The 21658-nt window shown below is 45.5% G+C and overlaps 1 protein-coding gene across 1 annotated transcript; it reads right to left on the bottom strand.

Annotated features, from left to right (window-relative positions):
* Positions 1–1436: 1436 nt before the first annotated feature.
* On the bottom strand, positions 1437–21613 carry LOC133526643 (microsomal triacylglycerol transfer protein). The gene is made up of 17 exons (XM_061863337.1): positions 20562–21613; positions 19873–20070; positions 18781–18879; positions 18063–18227; positions 17563–17721; positions 10374–10537; positions 9491–9653; positions 9328–9402; positions 8416–8592; positions 7802–7948; positions 5875–6007; positions 5483–5641; positions 4591–4727; positions 3893–4075; positions 2460–2692; positions 2177–2425; positions 1437–1600 (listed from the first exon to the last, which is right to left on the bottom strand). Exons 1-17 carry the CDS (start codon positions 20766–20768, stop codon positions 1447–1449), a joined length of 2802 nt encoding a protein of 933 aa, XP_061719321.1. The 5' UTR covers positions 20769–21613; the 3' UTR covers positions 1437–1446.
* Between the last annotated feature and the right edge of the window lie 45 nt (positions 21614–21658).

Genomic DNA, 21658 nt, shown 5'->3' with positions numbered 1-21658 from the left:
GCGCCCAGCGCGCCGCACGCCGCGTCGTTGGGCGCGCCGAGGGCCAGGGTGACGTCACTAGTCGCGGTGCTCGGCGCCCAGGGCCAGGGTGACGTCACTAGTCGCGGTGCTCGGCGCCCAGCGCGCCGCACGCCGCGTCGTTGGGCGCGCCGAGGGCCAGGGTGACGTCACTAGTCGCGGTGCTCGGCGCCCAGCGCGCCGCACGCCGCGTCGTTGGGCGCGCCGAGGGCCAGGGTGACGTCACTAGTCGCGGTGCTCGGCGCCCAGGGCCAGGGTGACGTCACTAGTCGCGGTGCTCGGCGCCCAGCGCGCCGCACGCCGCGTCGTTGGGCGCGCCGAGGGCCAGGGTGACGTCACTAGTCGCGGTGCTCGGCGCCCAGGGCCAGGGTGACGTCACTAGTCGCGGTGCTCGGCGCCCAGCGCGCCGCACGCCGCGTCGTTGGGCGCGCCGAGGGCCAGGGTGACGTCACTAGTCGCGGTGCTCGGCGCCCAGCGCGCCGCACGCCGCGTCGTTGGGCGCGCCGAGGGCCAGGGTGACGTCACTAGTCGCGGTGCTCGGCGCCCAGGGCCAGGGTGACGTCACTAGTCGCGGTGCTCGGCGCCCAGCGCGCCGCACGCCGCGTCGTTGGGCGCGCCGAGGGCCAGGGTGACGTCACTAGTCGCGGTGCTCGGCGCCCAGCGCGCCGCACGCCGCGTCGTTGGGCGCGCCGAGGGCCAGGGTGACGTCACTAGTCGCGGTGCTCGGCGCCCAGGGCCAGGGTGACGTCACTAGTCGCGGTGCTCGGCGCCCAGCGCGCCGCACGCCGCGTCGTTGGGCGCGCCGAGGGCCAGGGTGACGTCACTAGTCGCGGTGCTCGGCGCCCAGGGCCAGGGTGACGTCACTAGTCGCGGTGCTCGGCGCCCAGCGCGCCGCACGCCGCGTCGTTGGGCGCGCCGAGGGCCAGGGTGACGTCACTAGTCGCGGTGCTCGGCGCCCAGGGCCAGGGTGACGTCACTAGTCGCGGTGCTCGGCGCCCAGGGCCAGGGTGACGTCACTAGTCGCGGTGCTCGGCGCCCAGCGCGCCGCACGCCGCGTCGTTGGGCGCGCCGAGGGCCAGGGTGACGTCACTAGTCGCGGTGCTCGGCGCCCAGGGCCAGGGTGACGTCACTAGTCGCGGTGCTCGGCGCCCAGCGCGCCGCACGCCGCGTCGTTGGGCGCGCCGAGGGCCAGGGTGACGTCACTAGTCGCGGTGCTCGGCGCCCAGGGCCAGGGTGACGTCACTAGTCGCGGTGCTCGGCGCCCAGGGCCAGGGTGACGTCACTAGTCGCGGTGCTCGGCGCCCAGCGCGCCGCACGCCGCGTCGTTGGGCGCGCCGAGGGCCAGGGTGACGTCACTAGTCGCGGTGCTCGGCGCCCAGCGCGCCGCACGCCGCGTCGTTGGGCGCGCCGAGGGCCAGGGTGACGTCACTAGTCGCGGTGCTCGGCGCCCAGCGCGCCGCACGCCGCGTCGTTGGGCGCGCCCAGGGCCAGGGTGCGGCCCGGGACGGGGACCGACGTCGCTCGCGAGCGGCGCACGCGCAGCGCCCCGTCGCCCAGGACGGACTCCAGCGTCACGTTGCGGCTGGAGCGATATAACCATCTAGTAATGTTCTATAAAAAACATTTATACGGCCATATGCGTGCCTAAAGTAACGCTAACAGGATATAGAATGCCAATAAATTTTCAGAGATTTAAAATCGAATTTGTAGAAATTATTAATCGTCATTCTTATTGAAAAAGTCAAACAGGAATGAATTCATCCACAAAATGGCGATCCAAATCCTAGTCTATCCTGTCCTCCGTACTGACAGTTTCCCCGCACTTCGTTGAAATCACGCAAAAACAAGTCTTTGTCGATTAACTGAGGACATATGGCGTACGAGAGATACCAACAGAGCTATTTTATCGTATCTAATTATTTCCAGGAACCCTTGCAAATATACACATAGACCCATAGCGATCTTTTGTGTAACTATCCCTAAGGAAAGACGACAGAGCTAAATAATCGCTAGCTGAAAATGAAAATGTACCAGGACCCGTCAGAATATAAACAATATTTACCTCGTCACGATGGCATCGATATAATAATAAACTCTTAGTTCCCAAGCAAAATACAAAAGGTACGAATGTATAGATGAACAAATCCGATAATAATACCTGTACGTGTAATCAGGTATCGCGGTGTGTACACACAACTGCGGCCTGTCGTAGAAGTCGAGCGCCGCCGCGATAGTCAACTCCGGCTGTACGTGCGCGTGCGCCCGCGCCGCCACGCGGCCCCACGCGGTGCGCAGGCGCAGCGCGCGCGCCTCCGCGCCCGCGCCGCGCAGCGCCAGCCCCGCGCGCGCCGTGCGGCCCCACAGCGACACCTGCGCCTGCGGCGTACTCACAACTCGGGTAAAGCAATATTAGGTGGGCTATGAGATCATTTTAAATTCACTAAAGCCGAATATATAGTGGGGGGTCTCGTGGAGAACGGGGGGTGTCCGACGTGGCCAGCGAGCTTACCTGCGCGTCCTGCGCCAGCGCCAGCGCCCGCTGCACGGTGGCGCGCAGCACGAGGCCGGCCTGCAGCGCGTAGCGGTGCGCGGCGCGCGCGCGCGGCAGCACGGCGCGCAGCAGCGGCGTGGGCGCCGAGCCCGCGCCCGACCAGATGTGGCCCAGGAGCTCGCCCTGGGGAAACACCCAAAACTAATCAATATTACTGGGACAATCGTACACTAACACTTGTGTTTGTGGCTATTGAAATATACTACAGTGGTATATATAACTATAGAGCATAAAGAGAGAAAGCATAGAGTAGGCGACCGCCGCCCACGCGTCTGTCACCGGAGACGCGCACGTCATGCGAAAATACGTTGACCCCTCAACGTTCTTACGCTGCTACTGCCGCGAAGCCGCCCGCTTCGTCCGAGTCTAAGCAGCGGCCGAAGAAAGGGGTACAGAGCCTTCGTGAACCTGTTCACGAGAACCAACAGCCGAGTCTAAGGGAGTTACGATGCGACGGAAATGGATTCAAAAAGGTGGAGAAGAGTAAGAAGCCAGCTCGTCAGAATAAGTGCGGTACCGCACCGACTGAACACAACCATTTCCTACGTCCCGCAACACCGTCGACGCTGCTGTACGTGTCCCGATTACACTCCCTTACGAAGGTCGAGGACATCGTGAAGTATGTACCAGTCAAGTAAGGATTCGCCCTGAGGGTCGCAAAGTTGGAATATCGACACAATGCGAATTTCAATTCTTTTGTGGTGAACGTTCCCACTGAACGTCTAGCGACTTTCACAAAGGAGGAGTTTTGGCCGAAGGGTGCCAAGTTTCGGCGGTTCCGTTCGGCTCCCTGACACAGCCGGGTTGCGAAATGCATCGCAGCCATAGTGTGGGCTTTAGGTTTTAAGATATATTTTATGACGTGTATGCTAGTTTTAAGGTATTTATCTATAGGCCCATAGTTGCATGAAAGTAAAGATTTTCATTTCATTCATAAACTGACAGTTGCCTTAAGGTGGCGACTGACTTGTAACATTTGCTTGTAATGTATCGTTCACGGCGATCGTTACAAGTCAGTCGCCACCTTTGTAACACTCAAAGGGATTCGCGTAAAAACCGACAGCCGAGTGGAGCACGCGGTGCTCGCGTCGAGCGGCTCGGCTCGCTGCACTGACTGTTGTAATGCTCGGGTTGTATCACGTTACATTACACCGAAATGTTACAAGTCAGTCGCCACCTTTATGGTACACATTCTATAGTTTATATGGCGCAGGCGTCGCGACTTTCTATGTAAAACCTGTCCGCTGTACTGTGTAAATTCAGGTCACCTCGCGCGTCCCCTCCATAAGCTTCGTTGAGTCATTGTGTGTCCACAGCATATACCTGTCCGCTAAAGAGCGTGACATCGGGTCTCCGCACGCCGCCGACGGTGAGCGCGAGGCCGCCCTCCACGGCCTCCCCCTCCCCCCCCTCCTCCGGCGGCAGCTCGTCCTCGGCCTCCCGCGCCGCGCCGGGGACCACTGGAGGCGTCGCGAATGATTCCATGCCGCGAGTCCATATCTCCACCTGCAGCGTACAGACAAACATACATATCGTTAGGTATAATCGTAAATCTTAACAAAAATATCGCCGAGGCCAATAAGATTTGATTTTAATCTGTTGATATTTTAGTGTCGCGTGCATACTTATAATAAGATTGGTGAAAGCGCACTAAAAAGATTTAGATTTTAAGAGTGATATGTCGGCATGCCAGTGATGTACCATTTTTGTACCTAACTCAAAAAAACTCTGAAAGTATTTTTTTTTATACTACGTCGGTGGCAAACAAGCATATGGCCCGCCTGATGGTAAGCAGCCTCCGTAGCCTACCACCTAGCCTAGCCTAGCTCTGAAAGTCTACCAGTAAATAGAATTTGAACTCCGGTGCGTATCGATGAAGGTTTTTTAGATAGGAAATGTAATTTGATATTGATTTACCAGTCGTTGAAATAAAACATCGTGAGTAAACGACGGGATTGATGAGCATATAGCCAGATGATGCGAAGTTGTTTGATTTGTGAAATATTGTACTCAGTACTCACGGTTAACAGATGTATTTGTTCGTCGGGCGTGTGAGCGGCGAGCTCCACCTTGCCTCGGCTGAGCACGCCAGCATTGGCCAGCTGCGATGAGTCCAGCCGCGCCCAGTGTGCTGTGCGTTCTAACACCGACGATGTACCTGTATCAGAAAATTCAGATAATAAGATATACTAATTCAGTCATAAGTCATCTTCTTCTTCTTTAGCCCTTCTCTACCCTTCGGGTGTAGGCCTCCTTCATTTTATGGCACTCGTCACGGTTCTATGCGACCTGGAGCCACTTCTTCCCCGCAGTCCTTTTGATGTCGTCATCCCAACGCATCTGGGGTCTACTGTGAGGACGTTCCTCCCCCCATGGTCGCCACTCCAGTAGACGTTTGCTCCACGAATCGGTTTTTCGTGCTATATGACCGGCCCATTCCCACTTCAGTCTGGCTACGTAAGTCATACTTTATATTATTTCATACAGAATGGCCCCGGTCCACCCGCCCCGAATAGAATTACCTCACCCCGCGGCGGCAGATTGACAGAATCTCACAGGCCAATTCGAACGCACACCGATATCAGACTGACATCAATAACTGATTTCATTCAGTTATCGTACATATCGTTCGTACATGTCCGTACATGTATTGGTGCGGACGAGACGCACGATAACGAAATAATCTTCTCTTTCCCTGATCCCTCTATTCGGGGTCGGCCCTCCTCTCTCTTCTGCGCCAAGTTACTCTGCTTTGGGTTGTCTATTTTGACATTGATCATTTGTAGTCGTATGCTCTCCGGAACCTGCATGTTAGGCCTGGGGTCCAGTGCGGGCAGCAGCGTCGCCAGCTCGACCCTGGTCTCGGCCAGCAGTTGCAGCCGCAGCCAGTACCTGCTACCGGCAGTAACCTACCGTCGTGTGCTCTCCGGAACCAGTCTCTAGGCCTGGGGTCCAGGGCGGGCAGCAGCATCGCCAGCTCGACCCTGGTCTCGGCCAGCTGTTGCAGCCGCAGCCAGCACAGGCGCCGCAACTCGCGGGGCCCATGCTCGCGGAGCCCCCTCGTCAAGCCCACTGAAACAAGCCCGTGTTAAAGTTACTCCTAACTAAATGGCGACTTTATGTAACACTAGACGGTTTAAAATCACAAGCAAAAAGAATATGGAAATGCCGCCACTCACGTCAAATCCCTGTGAAACTATGAAATTCGTAGCAATGTGTAGTTGCTTCAAAATCGGTGCAGAGTTAGCTCACGTACTCTATTAAGTGTAATACTCATATCTAAACATAAGAATAAAGATACGTACACAGTGAAAGCGGGACGTCGGCCGCAGACACCAAGGCCAGTTCCAGCGCGGCGGCGCGCACGTCCAGCGGCCGCGGCCGGCCCAGGCCCAGCGCTATGGCCTCCAGGCGGCGGCGCTTCGGCCCGTAGTAGCCCTGCCAACATTGTACTTTATACCCTAGCAAACCAAATTGTCAGCAGGAAAAGACACCAGATTTGAATAATGCAGACACAAAGGGTCGATCTCTCATAATACAAAATCTCTTTATTAACAAGGTAGAGGCAGGGTTGACAAACGTAGGTAATTATAAATTTTATATACATTGCGGTTAGATTAACAGTAGCCCTCATACTAGGTCAAGCCTGTGTCGTGAGGACTTTGGTGAGACAGTAACAGCAAAACGAATTAACAAACAAACGAATTAATAAATTTAAGTGTTGGATGTTTTCTTTTGACAACAAGCGTTGTAGTAGGTGAGCCTGCTGCAACACATGCTGAGGTTCGCTCCTTTTTAGCATCATAATTTTAAAAGTTTTTTATATCTACATGTAAACATAAATTTGTGCCTAATTAAGTTTCATTTTAAGGCTTGTAACTAACTTGGAAATATACAGAAATAGTCCTCATTATAAATGTATAGTTATAACTAATAAAATTCCTGATTATATAAAGCTAGAACCCCAGTTGACAGTATTTAAAAATAAATTAATTAAATTCCTTATTGACAAATGTTACTACTCTGTTATAGTAAATTACGATACAAGTGCGAAAAATAGGAAATTCGAAACGAGTGGCGATAAATTAAAACACGACCGAAGGGAGTGTTTTAAATCGACACGAGTTGCGAATTACCTATTCGCACATGTATCGTACAACGTTTTACAGTACATATGGCCCTTTAAATGTTCGACACAGTAACATAATATGCTACTTCTCGCACTAGTGCTATAAAGTAGCCCCATATGTACTGTAAAAGATTTTTTAAATGATAATAATTTATAGCCTATAAGAAAAGATATTATATGAAATGTAATAATTGACCTATAGTATAAGTTTCTCGTTCTTGTAATTATTTTGTTAGTTAATTATGTAGGTACTGTTATTAGCTTTAAGTAATATTGTATGCCCCTACGGGGTGTCATGTTCTGACTTGTTCATATATACAACATCTTAATTGAAATGTACATGACTTCACAATGAATAAATGAAATGAAATGAAATGTTTTGTAGCATTGCCTGTAAACATTTTTCAATGTGGTGTTAAATAAAAAAATTCTATGTCTAACTTGGTTTGCAAGACTGTAGGATACTAATCTGGGGAGCACATTAGTCAAAATTAAGTCTAAAAAGCAAGCTTAGAAATCTTTTAAGCGCGCAAATCTAAGCGTGCTCTAACAACTAGGCCATCCTGATCGGTTTCCAATGAGGTTTACGAATTGTCAATTGACCTTGTCGAAAATGGTATGACACGAGGTTAGACACGGCCCGTAGTACAGCGATAGCGACGAGGGATGTTGCGCGTGCGCCTGTTTCTGCGTGTCCTTCCTAACAACTCGGCCATCTTGACTTTAGACTTTAGACGAGACCCGTTGTGTTAAAGTAACGTCTCTAAGTAACATGAATGACATGAGTCACTCAGTCAGTCAGCAATGGCGGCGAGCACAGTTGCGCGTGCGGTTGTTTCTGTGTGTTCTAATACGAGTTCGACGAGTTCGGGCCGCCGGAGCTGTCCTAATGGATCCTCCAGATAAACATACACGACAAGTTTCCAGTATGACTTGAGTTACCTGAGTTATCTGTTTAGAAACATCTCGTAACGTGTGTTCCAACAGCTCGGCCATCTTGACTTCTGCGTGTTCTAACAACTCGGCTATCCTGACCTTAGACACGGCCCGTAGTGTCATAGTATCGTAGTAGCGTTTCTAATAACAGGAATGACATGAGTTACCTCTTTAGCCAGAGCCCGGAGTGCAGCGATAGCGGCGAGGGCTGTTGCGCGAGCGCCTGTTTCTGCGTGTTCTAATAAGAGTTCGACGAGTTCGGGCCGCCGGAGCTGTCCTAGTGCGTGGATCCGCGCCGCGGAACATGCGTCGTCCTGACAAACATACACAACAGCTAATATGTATTATACAGTCCTGACGAAGCCTGCGTTGCGGATATAAAATGATGGTCCCTGTATAAAATTTCTGTATTTGTTTATCTGTTATACAATAGCCTAGTACATTTTAAATTCCATAAAATTCCAATAGTCCGTACACACTGGCGGGTGCCGCCGCTGCCTCTACGTGTGTTCGATGACACCGGCAAGGGCATACGTTCGGTGTAGGTACCCCTTAAAATTCATGAAATTGCTGAAAAGGTCTCCACGTATCGGCCTTGCGCACGCCTCCCAAATGTCTGGGCCACCATAGTTCTGTCTACGGGAAAAACATAGAATAAAACGCCTTCAAAGAAAATGTTATACGATATGCGTCGCCTACATCAGCCCCAACATAACTAAAGCGCCTTATTGTATTGCCAGTCAGGAAATCGTTCGTCGTGAAAGTCGGAAGATGGACATACCTTGCACTTAGAAAGGGTCCTGGTGAGCGAGTTCTTGAGCTCCGCGGCGAGTGCCCCCCGCCCCCCCCGCGCCGCCCCCGCCGCCCCCCGCGCCGCCCCCGCCGCCGCCGCCAGCAGCGCCGCCGGCGCCAGCGCGCCGCCGCCCGCGCCCAGCTTCATCGTGTCGCGGATCACAAACTGTTCACATTCAATATACATATCTTTTTTTTTTAAGTTTATTTCACAAATCACAATATACAATGTACCTATAATTAAAGTTTCGCCAAACTGTAAAACAGTTTGTTGGCGATGCGCTATATGTATCAAGGTAATCTCAAACAGCAAAAGATACATGTTGCTAGTCTAGCGCTAAGATGTAAAAGTAACTGACATTATTTGTATTAAGTGACCAAAGCAGACCCTGAGAAAAAATGAGGAGGAATCTCAAAAAGTAAAACAGGACACAAATACCCGAATACAGTACAGTTTTTTAACCATAGTCCCAGAGAATAATGTATTTGGCTCCATGTATGTACATTATATTTTACATATAGATTAACATATCTTTTAAATTATTACTTCAACTATTGAATGATTGTTTTTGCCAAGTAAATATTAGGAACAGATTAAAAAAAAACCCCGAGCCAGAACTCCCCTATAAAGCAAGGGCCCGCCCCGAGAAAGCAAGCAAGAGCAGCAAGGTACTCCGTGACGGGGTGTTCTCGTGGCGGTTTTTTAGGTTGTAATTTAGCATACCCCTCCCTCCCACCAGTCCCTCTTACCTCCTTCACCTTCGCAGATACTCCCTGCCGAGGTGTTCTCGCGGCAGTTCCTTAGCCTGTAGTTGTACCGTCTCACGAGCAGCCAAGTGTGCGCCGCGTGACCCCGCCAGGCCGAGTACGTTAGACCTCTGGTTACACATTATACACGTACCTCCTCCACCTCCGGGGCGAGGGCCAGAGCAGCGAGGTACTCCCTGCCGAGGTGTTCTCGCGGCAGTTCCTTAGCCTGTAGTTGTACCGTCTCACGAGCAGCCAAGTGTGCGCCGCGTGACCCCGCCAGGCCGAGTACGTTAGACCTCTGGTAATACACATTATACACGTACCTCCTCCACCTCCGGGGCGAGGGCCAGAGCAGCGAGGTACTCCCTGCCGAGGTGTTCTCGCGGCGGTTCCTTAGCCTGTAGTTGTAGCGTCTCACGCGCAGCTAAATGTGCGCCGCGTGAGCCTGCGAGGCCGAGCACGCGGACTAGGCCTTCTCTGAAAACGCAAAATAACCGTATCGTAAAAAAATCCTATTGTCCAATAACTTTTACTTTAAAGGACATGTTACAAAAAAAACTAAATATAGATAAAAGTAGTTACGTTTTGGTGACCCATTTCGAGCAGAGTCACTTTTTGCGAAAGTGCAATCTTAAGTAATAATCTAATAATAATTAACTAACTAACTAAATATTATGGCGCAGTGATCCAAAGAGAGTCTTGGCCTCCAAAACGAGAGAACGCCACCTGTCCCAATCCTGTGCCACTTCCTGCCAGTTATCGGCTTTGAGTTGGCACAGATCCGCCTGTACACTGTCGCTCCAGCGCGCAGCGGTATCTGGGCCGACCCACTGGACGGCGACCAGTCGGTCGTCCCAAATAAGCTCTCTTAACACCCGGATCATCACCCATCCTCAGTAAATGGCCGAACCAGCGAAGTCTGTGGCATTTTGTTTCGCCGATGATATTGGGTTCGGCCACTAACTCCTCGATTTCGGCATTCTTACGGATCCTCCAGGTGTCGTCATCTCTCTTGATAGGTCCCAGGATCTTCCGTAACACCTTTCTTTCCGCTACCAGGAGCTGACTAATAATAAGAATCTTTAATTTTCAGATAATTTAATCTATGGGATGGTGGAGGTATACAACTAAAAAAAACAACACAAAAACACAAAAAAAACAACTACAGAGGGCTTCAGTATAGATATGAACACTTACAACTCGTCAGTATCGGGATGGTCGAGCAGCGCGGCCAGCTCGCCAGCCGAGGCGGCGCGCAGGGCCGGCAGCAGCGCCAGCGTGGCGGCGGCCGCCTGCGCGCTGCCCGCGCGCGCCGCCTGCACGGCCGCGCGGTGCGCCGACAGCGCCGACGACAGGGACTCCTGCGCAAATACTAATTACGAGGTTGCCAAATGATCATTCAATTAAAATTAAAATCAAAAAATATTAAAGTATCGTAAATTTGAACCCCGACTTGTACATACAGCATCGATAGTAGCGGATGAAACAACGTTCCAAAAGTATCAAAAGTCAGACCAAGCTAATTCTGCAGCGATGTTAATAGCACAGACTGTACAAGTCAAAAGTTCGTTAAACTTATATAAATTATTTCATAGTCTGTGCTATCAAATTTGCTGCAGAGTTAGCTTGGACTGACTCTATCGCCCTGACTCTTCCTAATATTTCTACAGTTTCCGTTTGAAAGTATCTGTCATATTCTAATGGTTCTACATATAGATACATCTGTTTTGGTAGTTATGAGAGAATGACGTATGCCGACCCTGCCTATGAAGTTGATGGTACCGGGTTCGAATCCCGGTAAGGGCATTTATTTGTTTGATGAACACAGATGTTCCTGAGTCATGGGTGTTTTCTATGTATAATAAGTATGTATTTATCTATATACGTATGTATATCGTGGCCTAGTACCCATAGTACCAGCTTTGCTTAGTTTGGGCTAGGTCGATCTGTGTAAGAATGTCCCCAAATATTTATTTATTCATTTAATGGGAAATACTTTGTATTGTATTGTATTGATGCTGACTGTACCGATGAATTTCTTGTAACTATGTACTTACGAAATATTATAGCCAGTTTTACCTGTTGCTCTTTCGTAAAGGAAAACATCTTGAGGAAACCAGATCCCATCAAAAACATTTACATGTAAAATTTTGCCAAACGAAACCATACGGCTCGCACTGTCAAAAAGTAATCAGATCTCATGTAGAGCCTAGTTCTAACTCTACAAGCCCTAACTCTCCAAACTCTACATCTTAGTCAAAATATATAGCTTGGCCGTTTCGCTACCGTCACATGGACGTAAGGTGAAAAAAAAATTTTTTTTTTATTATCCATACAATACCTATACCCCTAAGAAGCCATGAGTCTGGGTTGTAAAGACAGATGGTAGGCGATTTTGTATTAAAAATAAGTTTTGGGCAAAAAATTCATTTTTGGTACAAGCTTTTATCGGTGACTGTACTTTTTTTTCCCACAGGCAACTAATACTCATCGAGCTAATTCTAAAAGCCCCAAGCACAATTAGGTTGCGTTGTTTTATCACAGAGTTCCTATGGCTACCTTCTGTCTCCATCATCAGATCAGCTTGATGGTACCATAATATTGCATTTTCACCAGACTTACATTTGTATGCAAATTTTCAGCTTCATCGGAAACCGGGAAGTGGGTCAAATTTTGAAGGTCGGATATGGCCTGCGGCAAGTATTTTGGAGTTCCCTAGCTTAGAGAATTGGGACTGGATTAAAGATATATAACCAGAACTTTATTTTTAGAATACGCTGTTTTGATGTGTCTAATATTTTTGGATGAATTGAAAATTCTTTTTTCGATGATATATTCATTTACAGTAATATTTATGAAAAATAAAGACAATAAAGACAATTTAACTTGCAAGATTTGTCCCATACATACTAACAGGGCAAGTTAATAAAAGCTTGTAAAAAATACCCAGTGCCCTCATTATTTAGGTAAACTAAGTCTGTACATATCTACGATGGAAATGGAACAATTGCCATATCAAAACGATAGTAATGACATTCACAACACACAACATCCGTTTACATTTTGACAAGTCGAGTCGCCAGATGAAGCGATATAACTCATGAACTATAATGTTACCGTGATGTTGCAACCGATAGTGCACATTACGTGACAAATGCACCTTGAAATGTAAACATTAAATGGATACGGATACCTAAACCTGCGCATATAAATCTTTGTGATATTCTATAATATTTCATTTATGTTTCAATACAGATTCCTTTGTTTGACATAAGTAATTATTGAAATACATGTTAAACTTTCTTTTCTTTCATAAATATAAAGAATTTAAATACACAAAAAAAAACATAATAAACTTAATACTAGATTACAGGACGATAATTATAATAATTATTAATTACACAATTAAAGAAAAATTAAATTAAGACATTAACAACGAAACATTTTTAAGCTAACACGAAACATTTTTAAGCTAACATTATTGAAAGTCATAATGTAATGATTGTCACATTGTCATTAGTCATAATTCTGAAACCGTTAACTTCTCAGGATTTTCTTAAGGTTATCCTATAGATAGGTAGGTTAGGTTTGTTTTATGGCAATCCTGAAAAGTTCTGAGAAACAAAAATGCGGACACACAATACATTATGACTTAAAACTTAAAGGCAGTGGCGTAGCGTGCCTTGGCGGGGCCCCGTATAAAATTTTGTTTAGGGGCCCTTAGGAAAGGTAAGGATTTCTCACAATAACGCACGTTGGGGGCCCCCGTAGCCCGAGGGCCCCGTATAATTGATACGGCAGATACGGCGGTAGCTACGCCCCTGCTTAAAGGGAAAAAATAGAGACCCGTTTCAAAAACTTATTCGTACCTATGAGTTAGCGTCTTTGTTGTGGAAATTATGAAATAAATGGACTTTAAATCCTAACTTTCTTCCTGAACTTTATAAGGGTATGTTCAAACCTATAGATTGTGTCCTTCACGAAGACGCGGGCCTTGACTCGTATTGTCATGCTATTAAAAGTTAGATTTGTCAACTCTGCGCGTCAACGTGGATGACACGAACTATATTTCCTAAGTTAAATTCAGAATACCTATACATAATTTGAATACAGTATTTAAATCATTTAAATTGCATCATAAGGCACTGGTCCCACCGCGAGCGAGTAAGCTATGAACTATCGGCTATTTTCTAGCTCAAGAAACGAACAAAAGATAATCGCTTTCGTGTAAATAAAAGAGAGAGATATATATTTATAGTTCATAGCTGGCTTGTTCACACCGCCGGCGAAGACACTCTCCCACCGCCCGGCGAGTAAGCGATAATTCCATACAATGTTTACTAGCCGCCCGCTGATTGTCAACTGTTTCTAGTACATAATTTTACTAGTTGATAGCCGAGCTCGCTGATAGTTGGCGGTGGGACCACTGTTTTCTAGTTGACCGCCGCGATAAAAGCTATCGACTATAAAACTAGCTCAGCGGTACTCGCCGGTGCCTGCTTGGCGATCAGACCGATCATTTTACCTTATGAGGTGGATGCGAGTGCACGTATTTACAATGAATTTAAAACAATCATATGAACTATCTTTGTTGTCCAGTTTGGATGACGATGATGATGTATTTTATAAAAGCGTGTGTGTAGTGGCAGTGCCAATTTTGAAGAGACGGAAGAAAAAAAAAGATATTTTAAAAAGAATGACAAGAAAATGTTGGATGCAAGAAATTAATTATTTCAGAAAAGAATGCAGTGAGTTCAAACTGAAAGAGATCGATTTATTTAACAAACATTTTGATTAGGATTTTCTTTTTTTTAACACCTTGGCTGCGGCAATTAAATATACCTTGTACATAGTTAACCATACTTTGCAAGTGGTCGATCGAACTTATTATATAAAGGAAAAAATTGCGGGTTAATCGCATCTACCTGTCTCTACCGCACTAATAAGGTACCTATTTTTGTAACACTCAATTGTAAATTTTTCTTCATAGTAAATGTACGAAAACATTTTTTTTTATTTCTGACTTTTTTGTACATTACCGAAAGCTGACCCACGGAAACTATTGATACTGGATAGGAATAGAATCGATAGACATAATAAAAAAGTTTGTCAAAAAGTTTTCTCGCACCCCGTATGTTTTTTCAAAAATCTTTAAACGCCAATCTTTATTAATTTGAAATAGAAGGAAGGTCTTCTAAGACCATTTTCGCTTAGCAGTACGGAATCTGGTGGCAGCCACCAGATTCCGACCCACTCACTGACCCAAAATCTATTTCCACCCTGTATAGGTCATTGGCGAATAGGGCCCTCTTAAGTTTTTTACCTTTATGCTGGGCCACCCGGCTGAGCTAGTGGAGCGAGTAATCGCCCGTCGCACGCAAACACTCGCTTATAGCTCAGCGTCTAAACTAGTAAAACTATACTCGCTTCTCGCCGCTCGCCCACTAGTTTGTAGTTTATAGTTTCACTCGCTTATAGTTTGTAGCCGGCGGTGGGACCAGTGCCTTATCAAGTAAAATGTTATTGAAATCTAAGTCTTGTACGTAGGGATCTGTTTTTAAATTGTCGACTGACTCATATACTGACTTAGTTTTAAACATTAAATGTTACTATCCATTATTAAAAAATTAAACAGCAAAAAGGGAATACCAACAAACTAACACAACCTACATTAAATTTAATAGATTACAGAGAGAAAAATAGACACAACAGAGACCAATATTCAATCATAGATAAGAAAGTAAAACGTGCGATACGACGTGACATAAGAAACTTCAACACCAAATTAATAGAAATAGCTATAAAGACACACACTTCCCTCAGAGCAGCAAAACATGGAGTTAAGCAAGAAAGAGCATGGATCACAAGTTTGAGAGACGCAGATGGGAAAAAATATAGCAGCCGAGACAAAATAACCAATATATGCACGAGGTTTTATTCAACTCTATATTCAGACCCTTCTGCGTCTTCAACCAGGGCTAATTATTCCTGTCCCGATACCATCTCTCCCATAACGGGGCAAGAAGTCAATACCGCACTAAAAAGTTTGAAATACCAGAAAAGCCCTGGAGAAGATGGTGTAACAACGGAAGCTCTGAAAGCAGGAAAGACCACCTTGTTGCCTCACTTAACGAACCTGTTTAACTCCATCTTGTACTCTGGTCGTTTGCCCCAAGATTTTTGCCACTCAAATATAATTCTCCTTCATAAGAAAGGTGACAAATCAGACATTGGAAATTATAGACCTATCAGCCTAATATCTCACATTTATAAATTATTTATTAAAGTTATCGAAAATAGAATAGCCCCCCTGCTTGATAAACACCAGCCCCCAGAACAAGCCGGTTTCCGTCCAAATTTTTCCACTACAGATCACCTTCACAGCATAAATCAAATAATGGAAAAGTCTAACGAGTTCAAAATACCACTATACCTGGCTTTCGTAGATTACAGCAAAGCGTTTGACAGTGTCAAGCATTCTGCTGTATTCTCCGCAATGCGTGAGCAACGTATCGACAATGCATATGTTGAACTCGTTGGAACCATTTATCGGCAAAGCACAGCAAGCATTAAATTACATGTTCCTGGCCCTAAAATTCGCATTGAAAAGGGAGTCAAGCAAGGCGACCCGCTATCTCCGAAATTGTTCACCTCGTGCTTAGAACAGATTTTCCAAAAGCTAGCGACCAAGTGGGAAACAATGGGCATTGACGTCGACGGCAAAAGGTTAACTAACCTGCGTTTTGCCGACGACATAGTTTTGTTCTCCCACACTGCACCCCATCTAGAACAAATGCTACAAGACCTTAGCACGGCAAGTCTTGAAGTCGGACTCGAAATGAACAGGGCCAAAACCCAGTTAATGACCAATGGCGCGAAACGTGGAGTCAAGGTTGATGGGCAGGATATCCAATATGTCGACGAATACATATACTTGGGCCAGATAGCATCCTTCGATGACAGGCAGTCTAAAGAAATCGACCGACGCATCGAAAATGCCTGGAAGAGCTTCTGGTCCATGAAGGCACTAATGAAGGGCAACCTTCCACTGACACTAAAGCGCAAACTCGTCGACATGTGTATCCTGCCTATCCTAACCTACGGCGCCCAATCTTGGTCATTAACGGAAGCCCAGAAGTCCCGACTCAAGATTTGCCAGCGAGCAATGGAGCGCAGCATACTAGGGGTTCGGAGAACCGATCGAGTTAGGAACACCGAACTGCGCTCCAGAACTGGTATTATAGATGTGGGTGTTAAGGCCGCTAAGCTTAAGTGGGGTTGGGCAGGACACGTCTGCCGTATGCACCCGGATCGGTGGGCCAAATTGGCTACCGAATGGATACCGCAGATTAGCCGGGGCAGAGGCAGACCAAAAAAGAGATGGCGGGATGACCTCGACGCTTTTTGCAGAGACTGGCGGGAACATACTTCAAACCGTGATGAGTGGCGGAAAAAAGGGGAGGCCTTTGCCCAGCAGTGGGACACAAGATAGGCTATTTAAAAAAAAAAAAAAAAATCCATTATGGACCATTTTTGTCTTTTCAAATAAATAAATTGAATTGAATTGAATATAATTGCGACCCTAATGTCATGACTAGCATGCAGGAATATACAAGCCGTCACTAAGCGTCGCGTACAGCAAACCTGAACTGACCAATGATAGACCTTATCTCTTTACAAAAAGGTTTACATTGTAGTAAACTGTGCCAACGATAGTTCGGGCAGGGGTCAGTGTGCGTGAGATAAGCGGCGCTATCTGCACGAACTAAGTTCACGGACGAGACACATTGATTTAACAGACGCGCTGCTCTGACGCTGACGTGGCTTCACGATATGGGCTGTGGCTGTGACATTACGTAGAGATGATTAAGAAAGCTGTCGCTTGTCGAAGTTTTTATGTCATTCGAATAAGGTTTAAGTTTTTTTGGCTTGTGTGAGAGGGTTACTTTAATTTGTTAAATCTGTATCCTAATTCCTACTAATGTTATTAATATACATTGCACAAGTAACTCTGTCTGTCTGTTAACTCTTCACGCTTAAACTACTGGACCGATTTAGATAAAATTTGGTAGGTATGGAGACAGTTTGACGTACGAAGGATGGGATACTTTTACCAATCATCATCATCATCCTACGCAGACGAAGTCTCGAGCAAAAGATAAAAATATTATAAATGTAAAAGTCCGTATATTTGGATATTAGTATTTATTTCTTTAGACTCAATAACGCTTAATATGAGATAGAGTCTTACTTTGCGTAAAACTTTGCGGATGCTGAATGACCATTTAGCGGACAATAAGTTGGAATAGCAGCGGAACGGGCTGGAACGCTTGGCGCGCTGTTGCCAGCTCGACCGGTGTTGTGCAGAGAGTCTAGAGGGAAGTACCTGAGGCTCGTCATTTTGCTCGGGTCTGAGTTCGAGCGGCAGCGGCGCGGGCTGCAGCGCGGGGAGCCGCCGGCGCGCCGCGGCCAGGCCCGGCGGGGCCGCGGCCGCGGGCGCCGGCGCCGGCGCTCCGGCGCGGGTCAGCATGTGCAGCGCGCGCGCCTGGGAAAATACTCACAAGCTAAACACGATGAAATTGAGCTGACTGCGCAACTTTTACTATGGGACCAACCCCGAAATAACGAAAAAAGTTTTTGGCTGTTTCATACATTTTGACTGGTCTGACGTTGACGTTTTCTATGTGAGAGTCAATTTTTTTTCGTTATTTCGGTGTTGGTTCAAAAATTGCTCAGTATGACCTATAAATTAATATTTACAACTCCTGATCACCAACTAAATTTCATCGTGTGTACAAGAAACTATGTCTGATGAGCATTATATAAAACAATGATTAGAATCAGCGATATGATGACTATGAATGAACACAAGGAATATTTATTAACCTTTAGCGCGTGTGTGCGGTCGGTGCCGCGTAGAAGCAGGACTTCATCGGCAGTAATACTGTTGAGGACACCGGCGGAGGTCAGTTCGTAGCGAACTACTCGCCGCCGTTCGGCACAACCATCGTTTTCGTCTTCATCCACCGCTCCTAACCAAGTGCATTGCATCTGCAGAAATGTAGATTAAGTTTTTAAATTTAACTTAAATTATCAATCTTTTTAGATTGTCTTTGACCCCGCTCATACATACCTACACTGATTTGTATATTATAGATATAGGTAATCTTATCATCTTGACAAGTAAATGTATTCTTTTGAAAACTCATAATTTGATACACAAAATTAAAATAGTAGAATGATTTAAAGAAAATAAACGTCTACTACCAAAACTTTACTATTTTTTATTTAAAATGACAATATACATAATGACATATACAGAGGATTACTATAACTAGCTTATATCATAAATAGGCCCTTGAGGCATTGTACAGTCAGCGTCAAATACTTTGTAGCAGTCAAAGTGGCCAAATAGTTCGGTACACCATACTAAATATATGGTGTACCGAACTATTTGGCTACTTTGGTTGCTACAAAGTATTTGACGCTGACTGTACCAAGGATAAAATAAATACTAAAATACTACCAAAATAAATTATATGCATTAAAATAAATCTTTTATGTCTCCGAAAAATATAATTCCAGCATATTTGTGAATACAAACCTTGCTTTTCCTGAAGACCAGTTCGGAGACGGCGTCATAGTGTACATGACAGTAGCCGGATACATCTGTCTCATTGCGCTCACCCTCCTCCACTTGGAACTAAACAAATAACAAAACATTTATGAACTAAGAGAACATTAGTACAGAGGCCGGGAAACGAAGGGTTGCAAGGCCAAGTAGATATAGATGGATAGAGATACACGGCCGGCAACCCCGTTTCACGCCGAGATTTGTATAGCGCTTTTCTCAAACTTGCAATAAAAAAAATGTAGTCAATTTGTTTTATTCATAGCTTTACACAGCTAGAAACAAATTACGAATCTACTATTTGGTGGTTAAATGCCAAGACATTGTGTCACAATTTAACGTTTAAAAACAAAAGAAGGTTGCTTTACAGGCCTATGTGTGTATCACACTGGATACAGATATAATTTGTAATATAATTTGAAGTAAGTCATGGCAACATTTCATTGCAAGTTTCAGAAAAAGATTTTGTAACATTTGTTAGCATATTTGTAATCATTACAAAGTCTTTGGATAATCAACTGAACCAACAGCTAATTACTGCACGAGTTCAACATTCATTATCCAAAGATAATCACTTTGTTTTCAAAAGATAATGATTTATTATTAACTAAGTAAGTTATTATGCACTGCAAACACATGTAAACATTTAACTAAACCAACACAAATTTGAATATTAGAGTCATTAGGTAAATAAAGGCTAATAAACAGAAAAAGTCAGAATAATAGTCATTTAAAAATATATTAGTGTGTGTAATATGCAGTCAGAGTAACAATCAAAATGACCTTCAATTAATAACTTATGAGCTGGAGCCTTGTGGAGAAGACAGGCTCTGGACCTCTGTACTACTAGCCTTTCTAGCCCAGACGTTTTGTCTGGTTGTCCTCGGCATATCCATGTGTCTCTACAAATATATGAATATGGGAGAGGCCTATGCCGAGGACCTCCAGACAAAACGTCTGTGTAGAAAGGCTAGTAGTAAGCAGGACATAAACTTAAAAATATATATGTAATGAAATTTCGATTATTATATACACGGTCAAAAGATGAGAAATCATATTAATAACCTGGAATAAGCTGATGAGAGCCTTTTTATAGTCCAGCACATCAGGAGGGTCTGCTGGGTCAAGGAAGGCTTCCGTAACGTGACCTTCATTCCACATGGCCAGGAACTCTGAGCTGGGCAAGGTGTCCCATATGGAAGGCTTCGGGAGGAACTCTGCATTCCGGTGCTTGCCTCGGAGCATCAGCTGGGGGGACTCTAGCTGCAAGATGTGAAATTATTATAATAGTTTTGTAAGTGGTGTTCTGAATGATGTGGCAGAGGTTCACTTTAGATTTTATTACATTTGTTTATTTAAGATTCTGACTTTGTTTCAAACTGATTTCACCAATTAATTTCAGCAAATGTTAAAGCAAACTTATTTTAAAGTCTAGACTTTTATGCAAAATATATCTTACAGCATAACATAAAACTTAATTAATATTTATTTCCATAGAGTATGCAACATTGCTAAATAAAGTATCATTTAGAGCTTATCCTTGTACTTTTAACATTCATATTACATTACCTTGACCTCTAGACCCTATGATTATGAAGTATGTCCATCAACATAATTATTGAACTGTTAACATAATGTTAGAAGTTTGTAACTGACTGACTGAACTGACTGACGGGAAGAGAGAGCACATGAGTATGATTTAGAAAGTTCTAAGTAATGCATAAGCCGGTACAGTGTAGCATGCGCAGGAGTACCGTGAAGTGCAGCAACAGCCCTTCTTCCAGCGGCTGCGCGCGCAATGTGAGCGCCGCCTGCAGGCGATACCCCAGCTCTCCTCCCGTGGTCGCCGCGTCGCTCAGCAACACGCTTGACGCCACAGACCAGCGCGAGGCGCCCTGCAGCGCCGGCTCCGCTGCATCCGCAGCTAGAGCTGCGCACGCGCACAACAACACCAACAGCATCGTCAGCACTTCACGTCCACGTCACACTGCTCCCGCGCGTCCCGGACGAATAGGGACACGTCCCGTTACTCCGGATATCGCTCGTAAACTGTCAAACTTGCCGGCTGGCGGCTTTGCCAGAACTTTATCTGTTTTGTTTACGTCATTACGCTATCCATGTTTTGTTTCGATATCGAAATTTGAAACTGTCTTTGTTTTACACTTATTGAGTGACGGAGATGGCGATAAAAAGATATAAGTTGACAACTATGACAGTGACAGTGACTTTTCTCTGCTATTCGAGACACCGATTAAAGCGTCGAAGTTGACTTAATATTGTAAGTTTTTGTAGAGTTGACAGCATAAATGGCGGGAGATTTGTTTACATTTTAGAACTTTGACCGATCGTAAAATCTATTCAAATTATTCATTTTACTTACGCTTTTCAGCGTAAATGACTAACTAAATTTCAATGCATGCAGTACACTCATGAAGTTATACCTAGGTATAAATTTGTGCATAAACTACATTTAGATTCTAGATTAATTACTGATATGAAGGATGTGATTCAGATGCATGTTTCATTATGGTCTTGCTCTTAGTCATAGTCACTTCCTTATTTAATTTTTAAGACGTGTGTAGCATAGTATAAGGAGAGAATATAAAAACATTATTTAGACTCGTTTGGCAATTCATTCTTAGATTCATTTGAGATCCACGGCTGTTCTAGCGAGGCAGCGAGGAACGTAACGGGACAAACACTACAAACAGGTGTGATCTAAATTAGTACACCTTTAAACGTTTTAATGGTTACCGTGCTACGAGTCCTAAAATAGTACCTACTTTACAACGTGTTGTTGTAACTCTGTAGAATTGGAACTGGGTAGTTGAGAACATGCAATAGTAAAACA

Source organism: Cydia pomonella, chromosome 16 (genome assembly GCF_033807575.1).
Source record: "Cydia pomonella isolate Wapato2018A chromosome 16, ilCydPomo1, whole genome shotgun sequence".
Taxonomy (NCBI): Eukaryota; Metazoa; Arthropoda; class Insecta; order Lepidoptera; family Tortricidae; genus Cydia; species Cydia pomonella.
The sequence above is the reverse complement of the archived record's forward strand: the minus strand, read 5'-3'. Positions and strand labels throughout refer to the sequence as shown.

Bases quoted from the DNA above. Each gene is read 5' to 3' on its own strand.
- LOC133526643 (XM_061863337.1), bottom strand. From the start codon at position 20,768: ATGCTGTTGGTGTTGTTGTGCGCGTGCGCAGCTCTAGCTGCGGATGCA. The intron at 6,008-7,801 runs GTAACTCATGTC...CAATGTTGGCAG, and splicing joins TCCGGGCTCTGGCTAAAGAG to GGCTACTACGGGCCGAAGCG. The intron at 2,693-3,892 runs GTATATGCTGTG...GTGTTTCCCCAG, and splicing joins TCACGCTCTTTAGCGGACAG to GGCGAGCTCCTGGGCCACAT.